The sequence below is a fragment of the Diuraphis noxia genome, unplaced genomic scaffold (genome assembly GCF_037042655.1).
Source record: "Diuraphis noxia isolate RWA-SAM2 unplaced genomic scaffold, SU_Dnox_SAM2 contig0005, whole genome shotgun sequence".
In the NCBI taxonomy this organism is placed as follows: Eukaryota; Metazoa; Arthropoda; class Insecta; order Hemiptera; family Aphididae; genus Diuraphis; species Diuraphis noxia.
This window is the reverse complement of record NW_028301715.1, coordinates 40,871,517-40,890,208: the sequence shown is the minus strand read 5'-3', so window position 1 is coordinate 40,890,208 and position 18,692 is coordinate 40,871,517. Positions and strand designations below refer to the sequence as shown.

General features: G+C 25.2%; 1 protein-coding gene across 4 annotated transcripts in view; it reads right to left on the bottom strand.

Annotated features, from left to right (window-relative positions):
- Window positions 1-18,692, bottom strand: part of Pkc53E (Protein C kinase 53E) — an 81,629-nt gene that overhangs the window by 28,312 nt on the left and 34,625 nt on the right. For 2 of the 4 annotated variants that reach the window (XM_015524010.2, XM_015524011.2), the window contains exons 4-5: window positions 10,942-11,053; window positions 6,764-6,892 (exon numbers count right to left, since the gene is read on the bottom strand). In XM_015524010.2, the coding sequence (XP_015379496.1) occupies window positions 6,764-6,892; window positions 10,942-11,053 (241 nt within the window). Of the gene's footprint in view, window positions 1-6,763; window positions 6,893-7,523; window positions 7,636-10,941; window positions 11,054-18,692 lie in introns of all 4 variants that reach the window. The other 2 variants (XM_089229935.1, XM_089229936.1) reach the window with 1 other exon arrangement.

Sequence of the window (18,692 nt, the reverse complement as noted above, 5' to 3'; positions counted from 1 at the left end):
ATTAGATGATTCGCTTTACAACTACTTTTACTAGAACCACTGTATTATTATTTTTAAAGTTGGCCGCGACAACAATTTAGAATGTTCCAATACAAATTAATTATAAATATTTTTTTTTTTTCATTACGTTCTAAAATAAATATTTTATCGTAAAATACATAATCCTTACATTCTGTAAAATAATTCAACCTTTTTATGAACTCGATGGGTACGTTTTCAAATGTTTCCACATTGCTATTTCAAGATATTTAGTTTTTACATTAAAAATTTTTTGTTTGATTAAATATACCGAATTGTATGGACGTATAGTGTTTCGTTATTATGTATCAACGCTGCAAGCGTTTTCAAATGTTAAATAACCTAGCCACTGATCGACAACTAGTAAATCACAACATAAAATAATTAACTAAGATGTTCATTATATGCGTGAACTATATCCAAAGACAACTAGTTTTAACTATTTCAATACTTGAGAAAATTAAAAACAACACCACATCCATTAATCATTAAAAGCTATAGCAGCTTTGAAAATAAGTATGAGAGAAAACTGTAAAATGCAGGTATACAACTTTATGAACAGTAATTGCATTTACTCAGAGAAAATGTAATGTACGCATTAGGTTTTTCAATTGCAAAGCCCGAGGGTCAGCGAGTGAAATAAAAAACAACAAAAATACACAAAGGTTGTAAGCAAAAATTAAACAGGTTAGGTTTTTACATCTAGACCGGAAAATAATACATGGTCAGAATGTTTGGTATTGTACATTTTTTTTTCGAAATAATAAATTATGCAAACGCTTTGGTCGGTTCTGCAGAGGGAATGCCATTTACCCAAAAAACATATGCACCCTCTCATTACCTTCGACCGTGCATATACACTAAGGTACTATTATGGTGTAATCTCTAACATGATCACTATGAGTATAAAGTACATAACTTGTATCATGAAAAGTAACATTATATATTTTAATACTATTAGAATTATTCAACTATTTATAAAATACAATATTATTTAGTCTACAGTACACATTGGGAATGAATATCTTATGAGAATATATCATGTAAATTTTAAATTTCATATAGATAAATAGTTATTAGGAATGTTTAAAACCAATACAGACAAAACGGGTAAGTGGATGTCGCTCTGATGTACAGTAGGTTACAAGTGGGTAAGGTACTGTAATGGATGGTATTAAATTTGAATTCAATGATCTAATATCACTGTATACGAAAAACGATTCTGAGTGGAAACGGTGTATATTAATTTATTATATTGTTATTCTTTAAAAAAAAAAAAAAATTTAGATACCTATAAAATCAATTCCAAATTGATCAAGTCATTCATAATAGGAATATACAATTTATTATAAAGTATTAATACCTATAAGTCACTAACGACATTAGCTATTAATATTAATATTAGAATATAAAGTATACTCTAGAAATTTAAGTACCTACCCGCGAATAATATTTTTAAATTACAACTATAACTAAAATTGTTATTCTTGATTATTTAATATGTGATTTCATCAAAATTTGAACTTAAAACAACTATAAAAAAACTGTGTTTAAATAATTTTCAGATTTTTTTTTTCAGCAGAATTAACTAATTATGTGGAACCTTGCTTTAAATTTTCAATCCTTAACTATAAAATTTAAACGTATTATACATTTTTAACAACTGAAAAATTTATAAATTTTCAATTAAATACATTTTGTCAAAATTTGAACTTTAAACGGTTATAAAAAAAACGTGCCAATGTATTTTGAATATTTTCCAACTGCTATAATATCAACTTATGGGGAGCCTTGTATGACATTTTCAAGTTTTTTGACCCAACGGATAAAATTTTATTGCCATTTATAGAATAAAAACTAAAAAAAACGGAAAATTTCAAATATCTATACATTTTAAATAACAATTAATTAAGAATATCGGTATACAAAAAATTAAGTGAATATCCAATGTTATAATTCAAATGCCCATAAAAATTTCATTTAACTTTCCAGTCAATTGATGAAAGTAGACAAACCCATGATGAATCTTGTATTTAATTTTCAAATCTTAAATATAAATATATACATTTTTATGATTTTCTAACTAGGTCACAGGTGTATATCATAGGTACAGTTTTTACAGCTATTTTCCGATACACCGTAAAGAGGTACACATTGACATGGATAAATTAATAATTTTAGAGTTTTAAAATTGAATTTAAATTTGAATTCAAGCTTAATATAGATTAAGACCGTCATTATTATTTGAATTATCATTCACTTGGATCATTCACCAAACTTGTATCATATTAAATTGTTTTATCCTTAATACCTTATGCTAACTGAAAAAAGCGTACATTTTCAAATGCACCAACAAGTATAGCCACATATTGAAAATAAATATAAACACTTTTACTCCTACATCCGCTTAAATCAGTTATAAGTGTATTTTTCTAATTCTTCAAAAAATGCATTAAATTTTTTTAAACACCTTAAGTTTTCAATCATTAAACACAATAAGGACACACTATACAAAATACTGATTGCAATTAATACTTTTTTTGAAATGAAAAGAAATATGTTAATTCGAAATATTCGTATTAATATTAGTATTAATTTCAAATATTCTCAAAACAAACAATACAACTCTTAGCACATTTCTAAGTAACACTGCGGTATACTACGCTTGAAAAATTATCTACTCTACTCCAAAAACACATAAAATGATTCTCAAATTTCAATGATTTTGTTAGTATGAAAATTAACAAAATTCATATTATCTACATAGGTAGGTACTACAATTTCCACTACATGTACCTACTCGACTACCTGACAATACATAAGTACATACGATCAGTGGTTGACTTGGAAATAATGTAGTATAGGTACTCTAGCTACTTTTTAAATGTAGCGTCCCTAGCATTTTAATAAAACTTACATAACCATGGGCTATGGCGGTGGGTGTCCCCTTTTAAAAAAGAAGTAGGGGTACGCTAGCGTATCCAAAAAATTAGTTGATGTACTCAGACCCATAGCGTCCCTCCCCAAGTCAACCATTGCATACGATAATATCTCATGTATTACGTATCAGCGTAATCATTATGATTCGTTTAAATATCAAATTTTATCATAATTTGTACACAACGCTTATAAATTAAAATTGTGATATCATGCATTTCAAATGCTTTTAATAATTACTTTAAAAAAACATAGTAGGTTATATTACTCATATTATAAGAACCTTATATTCAATTTTTCATTTTTTTTTTACCGACAAACAACAATTCTAAAAAAATAAAAATGAGAAATTTTAAATGTCTATAAATAGTTAAAAATAAAATAAAATATCATTCATAAATATTCCCATTATCACTCTATTTTTGTTAGTTTTAGGAAAATTACTGGGTATATATTACTTTCTACTTTCTATTTTATCCTTTAACTACCAACTAGATCATATTTTTCACCAAAAACCTTCTTTAAATGTTGAAGAATGAAGCAATTTTTTTGGCCCCAAAATAAACAAGCACTACAAACTTCAAATTGAGTTGGAGTAAATTACCAGATGTTCCTATAATTCCTACACATTTAAAATCACGTCATGTAAATAAACAAACCGTGAAACTGTAAGCTTACAAATTCACTTATTTACATAGAGATATATAAATTCTTAATATATAATAATAAATAATAATAAAAAAGAACATGTAATATTAATTGTATAACAACATTACGTAATATTAATATTAGCATTTAGGTACACATAACTAAGCAAAATAATTTATTATTATTTGAATAATCACTAAGGTGAAATTATTTGAATTCTCAAGTTTGTCAAAAGAATACTAATATATCTCAAAAGATTTTTTCACCCAACTCCAGTATTAAATAAAGTTTACTCAAACAACACCACGAATTTACTCAATAAACACATAGTACGTAATATTAATTATGAAACTTCCAAACATCTACATATTCACATTCTTTATTAATCGGGTAATTGTTAATTAAAAACAATAGTCAACGAATTTATAAAAAAATATATACCTCAACTTAAACCTCATATTCCTCTACACAGAAATAAAAATCAAATAACCAACTAAAAAACAAGTCCATGCAGTCAACTGCTGAGCTTACTGTCACGCTCGAAACATTTTAGCCCAGGCCCTGTGATGCATGAAATAATATCCCAACAAGGAATAGGTATTGTATCAAAAGTTTTGTTCGTTCTTCTATAATGACTATATAAAACCCGTAACTACCTACCACATTATAATACGTATTATTTACGTTACCTCACCCAACCTTAAATAAAAATAAATGTACAGTTGATAAAAAAAAAACTCGATTCTTCCCTAAAAAAAAAAAAAAAAAATACTAAAATAACAGATCAATTCAGTAATATTCTTATTTTTCAAATCACATGAACTAACCGATTTCTTGGAATTCAAAACACACTTCGTTAAATAAAAATCAATAAACATTTTTACAGTATCACTTACTTTTGTTTTTTATTCATTTAGATTATAAATCATTATAAATATTTTATAGTTTACAAACCATCTTAGTGTGTCATACGCTATTTTATATCCAATGGCAAAATTTGTATTAAAAAAAATAAAAATAAATAGTAGTATCTCAAAAGGTAACCTAGAACTTGAGTTTGAGATAATACATGCGGTTTTTAATTTATTTATACAACAATTAAAAAATTTACAATTACTTTCAGTCGTAAAATTCTAATGAAAAAATGTAATATAATTTATAATATTGAATATTCCAATAAAACAGTTCACATACAAATTTAAATTTAAACAAACATCTAAACACCATGTCCGGAAAAAAATATTAACAAAACAGTACTTGAAATAATTATTTAAAAAAAGAATTCAATATAAAATAAATTTAAAGGCTAAATTTCTACACAGTACCTTCACATATTTTCTTTTTCATTCCCACGAGACCTATAGAAAATCCGAGCTAAAATTTTAACAGAGACAGTTTTTAATCAATTTTGGATAGGTTGAAAGGAATAAAAAGAAGAATAAAAAGGAAAAGAGATATTATAAGATCAACATTTTTTGTGTCAATAACTTATGAAAAGAAATATTTATTTGAACAAGTATGAATTTGCACGTTAGATATAATTACCGATTTACAAATGACATTTTTAGATGTTACTATTTAAATTATAACATTTTCCATTTTTTGATTAATGTTTTAAAAACTTAACGTAAAAGATCCATAAAACCAATTCAATAGGTCTTTTCATTTATAAATTAATAATATACATAATATAATGAATAATATAATTTAATTTTAGTCTTCTGAAATAACGTAAACATTTTATTTTAAAACCGTTTTCAGAAAAAAATAAAATCTTTAATCTACTAGTTGTTTCTAATAAACATTGTATTTTATAGATACTAAAATTCTAAAAAGAATTTGAGGAAAATAAACTTAAACAATGCATATGGCTGATTTATATACATTGGTAAAATATAATTATTTAAATTAAATACTATTTTGTCTTTACACCAATATAAACCATTATGAATTGATCTAAACATATACAAGAATATAATATGTTTAGATAAGTACTCGGCGTATACGGTATACTATAATAAATTAACAGCAAATTAAAGGTTTAGATACTTTAAAGTATTTCATTAAATAATAAGAAAATTTTACCAGATACTTATTTATATCAATGAAATAGATTAAAAATTACAAATTGAACTGAACCTGCTATCAATTCTAAATTTACAAAGCTATTTCTAGATCAGCTCCAGCATGGACTCTGGACATATAGGTACTCCAATGATATTCAGGCATGGATTTGACAGTTGTCAAACTGTTGATGTCTTTGGTTCATCAAAATAATAATCTTCACTATTACTTTAAAATACCAACATTATCACAACCAACCAAATCTTACTACAATTTATATTAATCAATGTTAACCCATTATCAAAACTCGCTAATTAATCTACTTTCTTCCCACACAATTACTGGTAACTCCAAACGGATCTATACTACTAGCTTAGAGTCGTCTTAAATAACGTTATCGAGTGTTTTTCATATTCCGCAATCCAGTCACTATAATTATCATGTGATACCACAACATCAGGTATTTGAAAAATACCTGAACAGTACGTGATTCAAATTCAGTAGAACCAGAATAATCAAACTTCGATATCAAATAAAAAGATTGAATAAATCAATTAAACTAATAATATCTTTAAACCATTGACGAAGTAAAAAAAAATAGTCACTTAAACTTCATCCTCATAGTTTACATAGAGGAAGCCAACAGTATTTTTAAATAAATTAGTAAAAGAATTATTACGTAATAAAATATATTAATCAACAAATATTGAAATAGCTAATAAATAAAATATAATTTGCATCCGTAGAAATTATATCAGCTAAAACTTTGTATGGATAATTTATTAATTATCATTTATCGTGATTTGTTTGACAACAATATAAAATATAATATGACCTAGCTCCTAGACAGTCTCAATAAAATTTTAAAATCAATAACTTCAAATTATTTTAAAAAAAGTTTGAAACATGTTGACCTTTTAGTTTATAAATAATTCGCCCGTACAATTTCAGTACGTACAATTAATTTATCATTATTACAATAGAGCTTCTAACTAATATATATATATCATCTTAATGCGTATTTATTTTCTAATAAAATTCAAAAAATCTTATGGTGATATAAACTAAGTTTAAATTGAGCAAAACTGTTACTTACTTTCGATGATAAGTTTCGTTCCGTGGCACGTGGCTTTCACTTCTATTCGTCCTCGTCGTTCAGTATGATCGCAACCGCATAAATTCGGAACACTCTCCTGGCACCGCTTATGTACATTCATATCACATGCTAATTTGTTTAAGTATAATATACAAGTTTCAATTAAAATTAAATATTTATAATTTTAAAATATTTTACTTTGATTAAATTGTGTTAAAATACAGTTAAAGCTCAAAAAAATAGTAGATATGATATATTGTGAAAACGTCATGCATAAAATGTTATAAAACTGCCATGCAATAGTATGAATTAATACTGAATCATATAAATAAAATTTTAAAGGTAGTAAAAAGTTAATGAAACTAACAGTAGACACCTAAATCTAAATATCAGCGATGATAAATTGAAGTCTTATCAATATGGCTAGTAATATTTTCATGAAAATATAATAATAATATTATTATTATTATTATAATATTTTTTCAATTTATAATTCTAAAATTAACAAATAGTTGAAGATTTGAATACATGTAGAGAATTTAGAATTATTAAAGTACAAAAGTTGATAGTTTCTATTCGTGTTGATACTAAATTATTATGTGGCACGTTTCTTTTAACACTAAAATAAAGCAAAACAAAAATGAAAACAAAAACAAATTATAACTATACCTTTTGAACAAAAATTAAATTTATCAGATAAATCTAATTTTGTTTAAAGTTGATTATAAATTATGTGTGTTATTGGTTTAGATTTTCTAACCTGTACACTTGAGACCCTGATGGGTAATGCCGTGCAACATAGATCCACAATGGTCGCAAAAAGAAGGTGTGATATACGTATGAAGATCCCATTGATGTTTCGCCGTTTCGGCCTAGATATATCCGTTCACCAGGATAACATAATTGGATAGTTTAAGGAAGTATTGTGTTTAGTTAATTATTATTTTCATTTAGTTTTTTTGTTTTTTTCTTTATAATAAATTTATGTTTGGAAATTAATCATTAACCAAATGGTTCATACAAATAATAGCAAAAACAGAATATCGTGCCATACGTCAGGATGACCACATACAAAAATAAAATAAAAATAGAATAATAATAATCATAATACAATTATAAATCAAACAAAATACAATAACTATATAAACTAGTTAAACTACTGTAATATTAATAATCTACAAAAATAATTTAAATCTGCCAAGAGGAAGTGTACTAAGATTTTTTCATTAAGCATCAAATAATCTAAACACTTTAAAATATTAATGATAATTTAAATTTTAAAACAAAAATTATTTATCCTTAAAAAGGAACAATAATTAAAGGTAGGGTAAAAATGTTAATGTAAAATGTATTAATTTTTGATACAGTTAGTATAGTTAAATAATCAATCATAGTGTTTTACATTAAAATTGAATGTATAATAATATATTAACAAGAAAAAAAAATACCACTTTGGTTTCGAATAAACACATCATTGATAAATATAAGGAAATAAAGTTTAAAATTGAAATGCTATTATGACTACCTGTTTACCTATAAAATCTGTTTTATGATTTTATGAGTGTTAGTTTATAATTTAAAAAAGTGTCTCAAAATATCCAGTAAATACATAATATATAATCTCAGGGGAGATAGGACAACTGAATGAACTAATACAGTGAAGCTAAGAATTACTAAGACTTAGCTATAGAGAAGGAGATGGCCATTCTCCTTGATATGACAGAAACCTAAATACACCTATGAAAATTTTAGGTGGCCGTCCTAGACTATATATTAGTTTACTCCCAGGGAAACCGAAACAAAAAAAATTATTAAATGTATAGGATATTTGAAATTTAGGAAGTGTTATGTAAGAAGCTAGGGAAACTTGCAGGTTACAGCTATCAAAAAAATGTAATCAATGATAATTATGTGCCCCGTAAAAGTTTAATTGTATTTTACAGTGAAATAAATTTAAATTTAAGAACATATTATATTATTATGTTATTTTAAAATAATCATTAAAACATGAATTCAATGTCATATAACTATTGTAAGACACACTAATTGAAGGATTTAGTAATATAGTTGAAAAATACATTTAAAAAAAACATATATTACAAATCATGATTTATGATAAACAATAAATTAATTATAATTGTAAAAAATAAATCAAATACTTGAACTTAATTTTTAAGATAATATGACCCATTTATAAGAGAACTTATAATAAAACATTTTTATTGGTAGGTATATAGGTAGGATCCAAGCATACACAACCTAAAGTGTACAAGTCTGTATATTTAAATTATGTTTTAATAATAAAAAAAATTTTAGGTTTTTATTTATTTTTGTCAAATATATATATATATATATATATATATAATACACTTCCTCTAATAAAAGAATAGTGAAAAATCGTAAAAATATATTTTGAAAGGAAAATATTTAAATGAGGTCATAGACTATAATAATAAGCTAATGTTATAAATTGTTCAAGTTTAAATTTTCTTTACATTGAATGGTTTTAATCGTGTATCGAGTGTGGGTGTATAGCCCACGCATGATACGTATTTAATAAACTATATTTTTTAAAAACCACAAATATTGATAGAGTTTGTTATAATATACATCGTTAAATCTAATTCGGTTCCCTAAACCTTATTTAATATAGATAATCTACAACAATCGTCATCGGATATCTTGGCACTGACCAAGCAGTGTTATTCAGTATATATGTTCCCAAAATGGTATTATCCCCGTGCTAACACTGGGTGACCTACCAACGCCTCGCTGCCACAACATACCTGTCACAACATACCTCCACCATACGTTGCTTACGTCTACAACGTGACAATACTATTTAATACTATAAAAGCCATACTAAATTCCATACAATGTTGAGAACCACTGTTTTGAAGCTATCGCACCGACTAGATCCTAGACGGAGTCGACCTAGTGTAGATACCTTGTTTACCTAAGTGTTATAACTCGAAAAACAAAATTTATTTTTATCCATCTTCTGTTCTATGTTCTAAACAATATTGAAAAACATTGGTGAATAATAAATTATGTGATTAAGGTAACTACCAACAAAAAGTTGAACAACATTTAAAATAAAATATATTTCATAGATGTATCGTGATACAACACTATACAATATAACTTCCTATCGTATCAATTAATGTGATGATTTTTCTTCGATTCCCCTAATATGATATTATATTTCAATTCGATATGTCATCAGAACAATCTAATTTATGCACATTTTAAACATTAAGAAATTAAGCGAACTTGTAATTACAGAATAGAGACAGTTTTTAATTCAAAATATAGAATGCAGTAATTCCATATCAAAGTATTATAAAAAAAATCTGGGAGGAAAACAAATAAAAGGGAGCAACATTAATTAGACACAACAATAAAGTAAATATATTACACACATTTATTAAATTTATCGGTACTTATCATATTATCACGAAAAATGTAACAAATAAAATTAAAAGGTTTAAAATTAAATTTATTTAAACTGTTTTTATTTTGTATAAAACCTCAAAATACCTACGCAACTTAAGATAATATTTTTTTCTACCGTTTTCTGTATTTAACAGTAATTTTGTGCAGTCTATATCATTAGTGATACAGTATAATATAATAAATAGGTATACTTTGAAACTTGAGTCCCCGTGGCTAACCATCGTGGCAATGTTATATCCTCAAAGATGATTCAAACCGGGCAGAGTGAACATCTCCCAAAACTATTGTACAATATATATAAGGTGTACACGTAAAGCGTATACAAAATGTATTAGTTGTTAATTAGGAATTTTGGTTGTTGGTTACGCAGAAATAGTAGTTACTGGTCTCTCTCAATACATCTCACCACCGTTTTTGTTAATGCATCGCGATTATTATTATTTTAACTCTCGTGCAAGCTTTAAGAAGAGTATGTATAGTGGTTTTTAATAGCAAGTCTATGCTTAAATGCTCGTTGTAATTAAATATTAAAATTAAAATAATGTTATAAAAAGTAATGTAGAGAACACAGGCAGGCATTCAGGTAGAATTCAGAACAAACAAAATAATAAGAATACAAACACATGAGTATTGTTTTCAGAAAACGAAGAAATTAAAAATAATATAAATATATATTAATATAGGTAAATGATAAAAAAAATGTATGTTTCGAATTTGCTGACCTTCGCATTTCATTCCCTGATGTATGATACCGTACAATAATGAGCCACAATGGTCGCAAAATGCCGGGCTAGCGTAGGTATGCACTTTGAACCTGTGTTTGGTCCTGGAAGACTAGCCAGAGAAAATATTGTGTTACAAAATAAAAACAAATAAATCGAAGAAGAAATAAAATACACCAAAACGATTTAAAAACTTAAAACCCTCCTAACCAAACAAACATAAACATAATATTAATAGAAAAGGAATATTTTTACCATACCTTTTAATATATATTTAATATCATTGATGTTTTATTTACCCTACAAGTTTCTTCTATACAGCTAATTAAAAAATTATAAAAATGTTACTTGCTAAACGCATATATTTTTAATAAAATGATAATATACATAATAAAACGATAATATACGAGTAATGTGCATATGGAATTCCTATTTATTACTGTATTAATAGATAATAGCAATACGTCGGTTTTTAAATATTATAAATGTTATTTGAAATACCTAATTGTTTTATGCAATATTTAAAAATAATATGAAAATATTTAATAATGATCCATGAATTATTTAAATATTAGGTATACATACCTATGATTAAAAAATTAAAAAATAGTGTTTTAATTTTATATTGAAAATGAATTTATAGATGTATATATCATATACATTAGGTGTAATACCTAAACCATAATTCAAACGAATTTAATAAAATATACAATAATAAATTAAATGAATCAATCGAATCATAATAAAATGAGAGTTTACCAATTGCGCTTAAAATAACCTTTTCATGTACCAATTGCGCTCAAAACATTTCAGGGTCGATATACCAATCGCGCTCTAAAAATTTAAAGGTCAATGCACTCTATACATTTTACATTACCTAAGGAAAACTTATTAGTTAGTTACTAACCGATTTTGTTGCGAGTATTAATTTATAATACATTGTGAGATTTCTAGTATTTTACTACTTTGCACTATTTACCACCCACGAATCAAGGAGCACTTAAATCATGACCTATAAGCTGCGTGTTGACCCTAAGCCCAAGTCAGTGGAACGTATAGCCATTATACAGTTTAATTAATGAAAACTAAAATAAAATAATATTAATTATAACAAGAGAATAGGTGATTAAATCATAAAGTAATAAGATTTTGAGTTTAAGGTAATCATGATGTTTTTATTTTGCATGTCTTAATAATAATAATTTTTTAAATATTAATTTGAGCATGGCATTAAAATTTAGAATAATATAATTTGAATAGTTTACAGAATAATATATTTGTTCACCACGAGGAAAGGAGAATATAATCATAAGTATAACATGGCAATTACAATAAAATAATTAATTTGGTTACCACGAGGATAATAATAACATAATGAAAACTTGTTTTCATCTATCACTCAAATGCATACTTGCGTAATCAAAATGTGCGCGTAATAATAATAACGTTTCATAAAATTCCCGATACTGTTATAAAATATTTTATAACCAGTCACTTTAGCCAGTAATCATTGGTCAATAAATGTCAGGCAACTTTGAATACAAGCGGAATTGGTATATTGACCGTAAAATATAAAGGGCGCAATTGGTATACTAACCGTAAAGTATAAGTGGCGCAATTGGTACAATGACCCTGAAATGTATGCAGCGCAATTGGTATATTGACCCTAAAATACAAATTTTGTTTTAGGCGCAATTGGTCTATGCCCAATATTTGATCCAATTTTATGTAGGTGTCTAGTATGAACAGTGACATATTTTATTGGGCATGGACCAATTGCGCACCAAATATGTCACTGTTCATACTAGGCACTTACGTAAAATTGGATCAAATATTTTATATAGATAATCAAACATAAAAGTATGACTTATTAGAAAAATTACACACATAAAACCTACAAAATTTTAATATTAGTATGCAATTACATAAATAAGACTTATGCAATTATTTATAAATGTATATAATAAATACATACATGTATTTAGATACTATTACTAAACAATTGAATTTATTATCGTAATATGTTTATTTAAAAAAATTATTCACGAAATAAGCGTTCGAGTTCTTTTAATCGACCGAGCTACTAATATTAACTAGTTAAATATTGTTTACAAAACTATATAATACTGTTTACATTTTACTTGAAAAACATATATAAACACAATAATTCTATGTTCTCATTAAAAAATTATGGTCCGAAGTATTTTACATGATAAATCTTTTTCCAACAAAACGTATTTATTTACAAATTTAATAATATTTTTAGAACGACTATGACTCGGTGATCGATCTCACTCACAAACATGTTCTAAAATCAAGCATGGGTCGACGTCACTAGTCCCCGGAAGGGTAACCATCCGAGATTTTAGTAACAAATCCTCGCCTCACATACATGTGTTCGTCAACCAACCGTAGCACCCATAAAAAATGATAAAACCCCTAATTTCTGTTGCTTGGAATCAATACACTTTGAGGAGGTTATACCTACCTATACTTTGTGTTGATACTAAAATTAATAACTTATAATATACCTTAATTATACTAAATTAAAAAATTAAAACCTACCTATATAATTATAAATTAGTATAAACTTCGATATTTTATCTTTTAAATTTGTTCAGTTTACTCAATGTAACATGACATTATAAAATAATCAAGTTCAATACTTTAAAGCTAATAAGATACCAAATTTATAACCAAACAATAGCTAATCCAAATGCAATATCTAAAAATAGATTAAAAAAGCTAAGATCTGTTGAAATTTAAATCATTGCAAGAAAGTTCAAATATAAATTAATTGGTGAATATTTAATATTCAATAAAACATTATAACTCGTAGCAAATTACAGGACGAATAACATTTTTAATGATATTTCATTTTAAAAAAAAGGCGGGTAAGTCGTGGATGTCGCTCTGCTGTACAGTAGGTTACTGTAATGGATGGAATTAAATTTGAATCCAATGTTATTATATCATTGTATACGAAAAAAGATTTTGAGCGAAGACGGTTTATCTGTCTAGGATATATTATAGATTATTAAAAATTATCAAATCTTAGATTTAAAAAGAAAATTTTTTATGAATTTGAAGTTGAGATTATGAGTTTGAAATAATTTGTGAATTTTCGTGATTTTTACGTATTTTGTCAAAATTCAAACTTTGAATGCTTATAAAAAAAAATTGTGACTATGAATTTCTTTTATTTTTCAACTGCTATTGTAACAATATGTTCAGAGCCTTGTATCAAATTTTTAAGCTTTTCTGCCTAACAAATAAATTTTTATCAATATTAATTTAAAAAAAACTAATAATGATCGAAAATTTTAAATGCCTATGAATAGTTCAACTTAAGTCGAACATTTTTTGAAAATTGCATGGTGAATAGGATATACTTATATAAACATTCGGTGAAAATTTCATTTATCTATGATCATTTTTTTTAAAGTTACATCAAATACCAAAATTGATTTTGTCGAAAACTGATTGTGCGTAAAAATTCTCGTTTTTCCTTAATTTTTAGTTTGTTTATCCCGATTATTTAAAAAAATATTGAGAATTTTTTTACTCTTGACCCCCCAAAGTACCAACTAGATTCACTTTCTGATTGAACGAGATACTGAAGTCAAAAATCGAAGCATTTTTACTGCCCAAAACGTGGTGACAGACATAAAAAAAAACACATCATTGTAAAATTAATACATTCCTCGCTCTTCTCAAAATCTAAAACGTTATCTTTAAATTTTCAGTTAGTATTCTGAATAATGTTATAAAATTATAATTTCCAAGAATTAAGACTAGCTAAAGATAAAAGTAATTTTAAATTTTAATTAAAGGTAGTAAATAAATAATTTATCTTTTGATAAATAATGAAGCTAAAAGTTTTACGATCTTCCATTTCTAGGTAAACAGGTAAACTAAAGTTGTATTGTAAAATTCATAGTAAATTTAAAACATTATTATTAATACGCTGTTACCTATTCCTATCATAACAACGGGTTTTTTTTATCAATGACAACAGATAATATTATGTACATCACTATTTGTAATAGTTTATATAAGATTAGAATACTGTAAAATCAAATTCATCATAAAATGTGAAATATTATTGAGAAAAAAATTATTTCCTCAAAATTTATAAAATATTATATGTTATTTTTCAATAATTAATCAAGATAAATTAAGAACCATGAAACACTTTAAAATTTTACAATAATTATAAGAATATAAAATACATTTATTTTAAGTTATTAATGTATTAAAATTATTTTATAATTTCACATGGAATAATATATTATCTAATATTTAATTATTTTAATCCATTAATAATCTTTGCAATCAAAGAAAAACAAACAATATTTCAATAAAATAAGTAAGTAGTGTTAAAGAACATACATTAAAAATATAAGTATTTTAGGCAATATTTAAAAAATGCATAAACCCAATAGCCTATGTCGCCGAGGGTATACATGTTAAAAAAGATGGTTTATTTTTTAAGAGCATTAAATAATAATTAATTCAACTTCAATATTTAAATGGCATAACTTAACTTAAAATTTATATAATTAGTAAAAAAGAAAGTTTATGCACAGAGAAAAATAAAATTGCATAATATAATTAAAATAATACTATAATTATTATTTCTATTGAAAAAAACTGAAGATATATATTAAAAATTAAACTATTACATAAATTCTTGAGGGCGAAAAATTAGATTTTTTTCTAATTTAATATTTATTGTACAACAAAAAAATATTTTTTAAATTTTAAAAATGTTTTATACACTTTAAAAATATGAAAAGGTAATTTATGTAATAAAATCAAGTATCCACCCTCACATAAAAATATTGTAAAAGTATTTAAAATTTTTTTAAATTATATTTTAATTGAAAAAAAAATAAGTAAAAAACTATAGATTATGTTTTAAATAATACGAGTATATTAACACTATTGTTAAGCAAACTATTGCGAGTAATTATTAATCCAAATAATGTATTATTTTTTTAGCTTTATATAATGTTATAAGGTTTGTCAAAATTCACTTAAAAAATGTATAACATAATTCACACAAACAAAGAAAATTATGTATGGGTGTATGGAGTAGGTGTCTGTTTTAGCATCTCGCTAAAAATAGTACGTAAATTCATGATGCATTGAAAGATGGGTTTTTCCATTAATTTTATAATACCACAAACTTATTGGAATGACAAGTTGAAACGTTACATAAGCGATATAGTCCTATCACTAAAGTTATACATTTATATGAATCTAAGAATAAAAATTTTAGCTTTTGTGTTAAAAATAAATTCCAAAATTTAGCATTTAAACTTAAGTTGTAATATTAATGGCGTTTCGACGAAGTTCATCACAAGACCAATCAAATAATTTGATACACACAAATAATAAACTGATCTAAACTAAAATTTTGAATAACTCTTGTTTGATAAATAACATACAATAGCAATAATATAGGTACACAATATTATAATATTGTAGGTAGGACACATTGCATGCATGTTGCCATCTGTTGAGCTCGGTCATCGATCGCCGTTTTACAACAACGCGTGCCTCTATGTGGTCGCTCGCGAGCTTACACCTTTTTAATGTGCATGCTTACGCCACCAAAGACATGACCCAATTTTAACCCTACAATCTCGAGTAACAGTGGAACACATATATAATAAAGAGATAATTGCTTCAGAGAGCATCATAAGATTAAAACTAAAAATTTCATAACTTAAATTCCACAATTATATGATCTTCAGTACATTACGATAAAATTCGTGGATGTCGCTCTAGTAAAGTAGGTTTTAAGTGTGTTACTGTAATGAATGGAATTCAATTTGAATCCAATGATATTATATAATTGTAAACGAAAAACGATTCTAAGCGGAGACGGTTTATCTGTTTAGGATATATTATAGATTATTAAAAATTTTCAAATCTTAGATTTAAAAAGAAATTTTTTTATGAATTTCTAGCTTAAAATAATTTGCGAATTTTTGTAATTTTTCAAATGCTATTGTAACAATTTGTTAGGAGCCTTATATTAAATTTTCATGTTTATCTATCCAACAAATACATTTTTATCGATATTAATTTTTAAAAAAAACTAATAACAATCGAAAATTGCATATGCCTAAAATAGTTCAACTTAAATCGAATTTTTTTGAAAATTGCATGATGAATAGGATATACTTATATAAACATTCGGTGAAAATTTAATTTATCTATGATCATTTTTTTAAAGTTACATCAAATACCAAAATTGATTTTGTCGAAAACTGATTGTGCGTTAAAATTCTCGTTTTTCCCTTAATTTTTAGTTTGTTTATCCCGATTATTTAAAAAAATATTGAGAATTTTTTTACTCTTGACCCCCCAAAGTACCAACTAGATTCACTTTCTGATTGAACGAGATACTGAAGTCGAAAATCGAAGCATTTTTACTTCCCCAAAACGTGATGACAGACACAAAAAAAACACATCATTGTAAAATTAATACATTCCTTGCTCTTCTCAGAATCTAAAATGTCAGAAATTTTCATTAATAAATTTTTTTTTTTATCAATAGTTACATTAAGGGGTAACAGTTAAATGATATGAATTTAAAAAAATAAGAAATAATGTTATCTATAATCCATATACACCAAAAATAATATTATCAATCATTCATAGATAAGTTAAGTTTAAAATCACTAAAATGAATAATGATTTTTACAATAATATTGAATATATTCAAGTATAACTGTTCTTAATATTAATCATAAGTTATAAATCACTATAAAAAAATACGGTATGTTGTCAAGGCCTTTATTTATAATAAAAAAAAAAATAAAATCGACGAAAATAATTTAAATTTAATTACATATACCTGGTTATTTTTTTTATTTATTGTATATATGCCCTCGGCAACATGGGCCATTGGGCTTAAAGCGAAAATAATATATTTTATATTTGTGTCATATCTATTATTATTTGTTGTCTTAAGGTCAAAATGTTTGTATATATAACAGAACATGACATAAGAAATATTATTGTGATTTTTTGATAAATCATACGAGAATTTTTATCTTAGTTCAAAAAAATTTATTTCAATTATTCAAAAAATAAATTGTACTCTTGTGTGTTATAAATTTGAAGCAAACCTAGTATAGTTAGGGTCAAACTGATATTTATATTGTTTTTATAAATAACTATTTAATTTAAACTAAATGTTAAGTTGAATCCAAAATCTGTGTAAAGTCTACAAATTAAAAACACACTAATTAATACGGTTTTGAACTCATTATTCCGCAAAGATTCAACTCTAATTTAACTCAAGTTCAAAGATATCATATGACATCACTTTGTACTGATGATTCCACAAAATTTAAGAAAAAAAAAATCAAGATTCATTTAATTAGTTTAACACTAAAAATAAGAAATAATTACAAAACTATCAACTGTTTATTGTATTATATTACAGGTACATAATTATATGCTAATAAATACGTTTTGTTGGATCGACAACATATGTGTATCAATATTGCCTATACTAGCCGCCGTTCTACAAAATATGTATAAAATAAAAATACTGAATGCAAGAAATATTTTTTAGATTATAACATAACATGACTTAACGTAATCTATGTTGTTCTGTAATATAGACATTACTATATTAGCCCATTATATTATCAGTCTAAATAATCTGATCTAAACGTATAGTGGTCGTCCTGCACATTATGTTTGTAAATAAAATTATCAATTCAGAA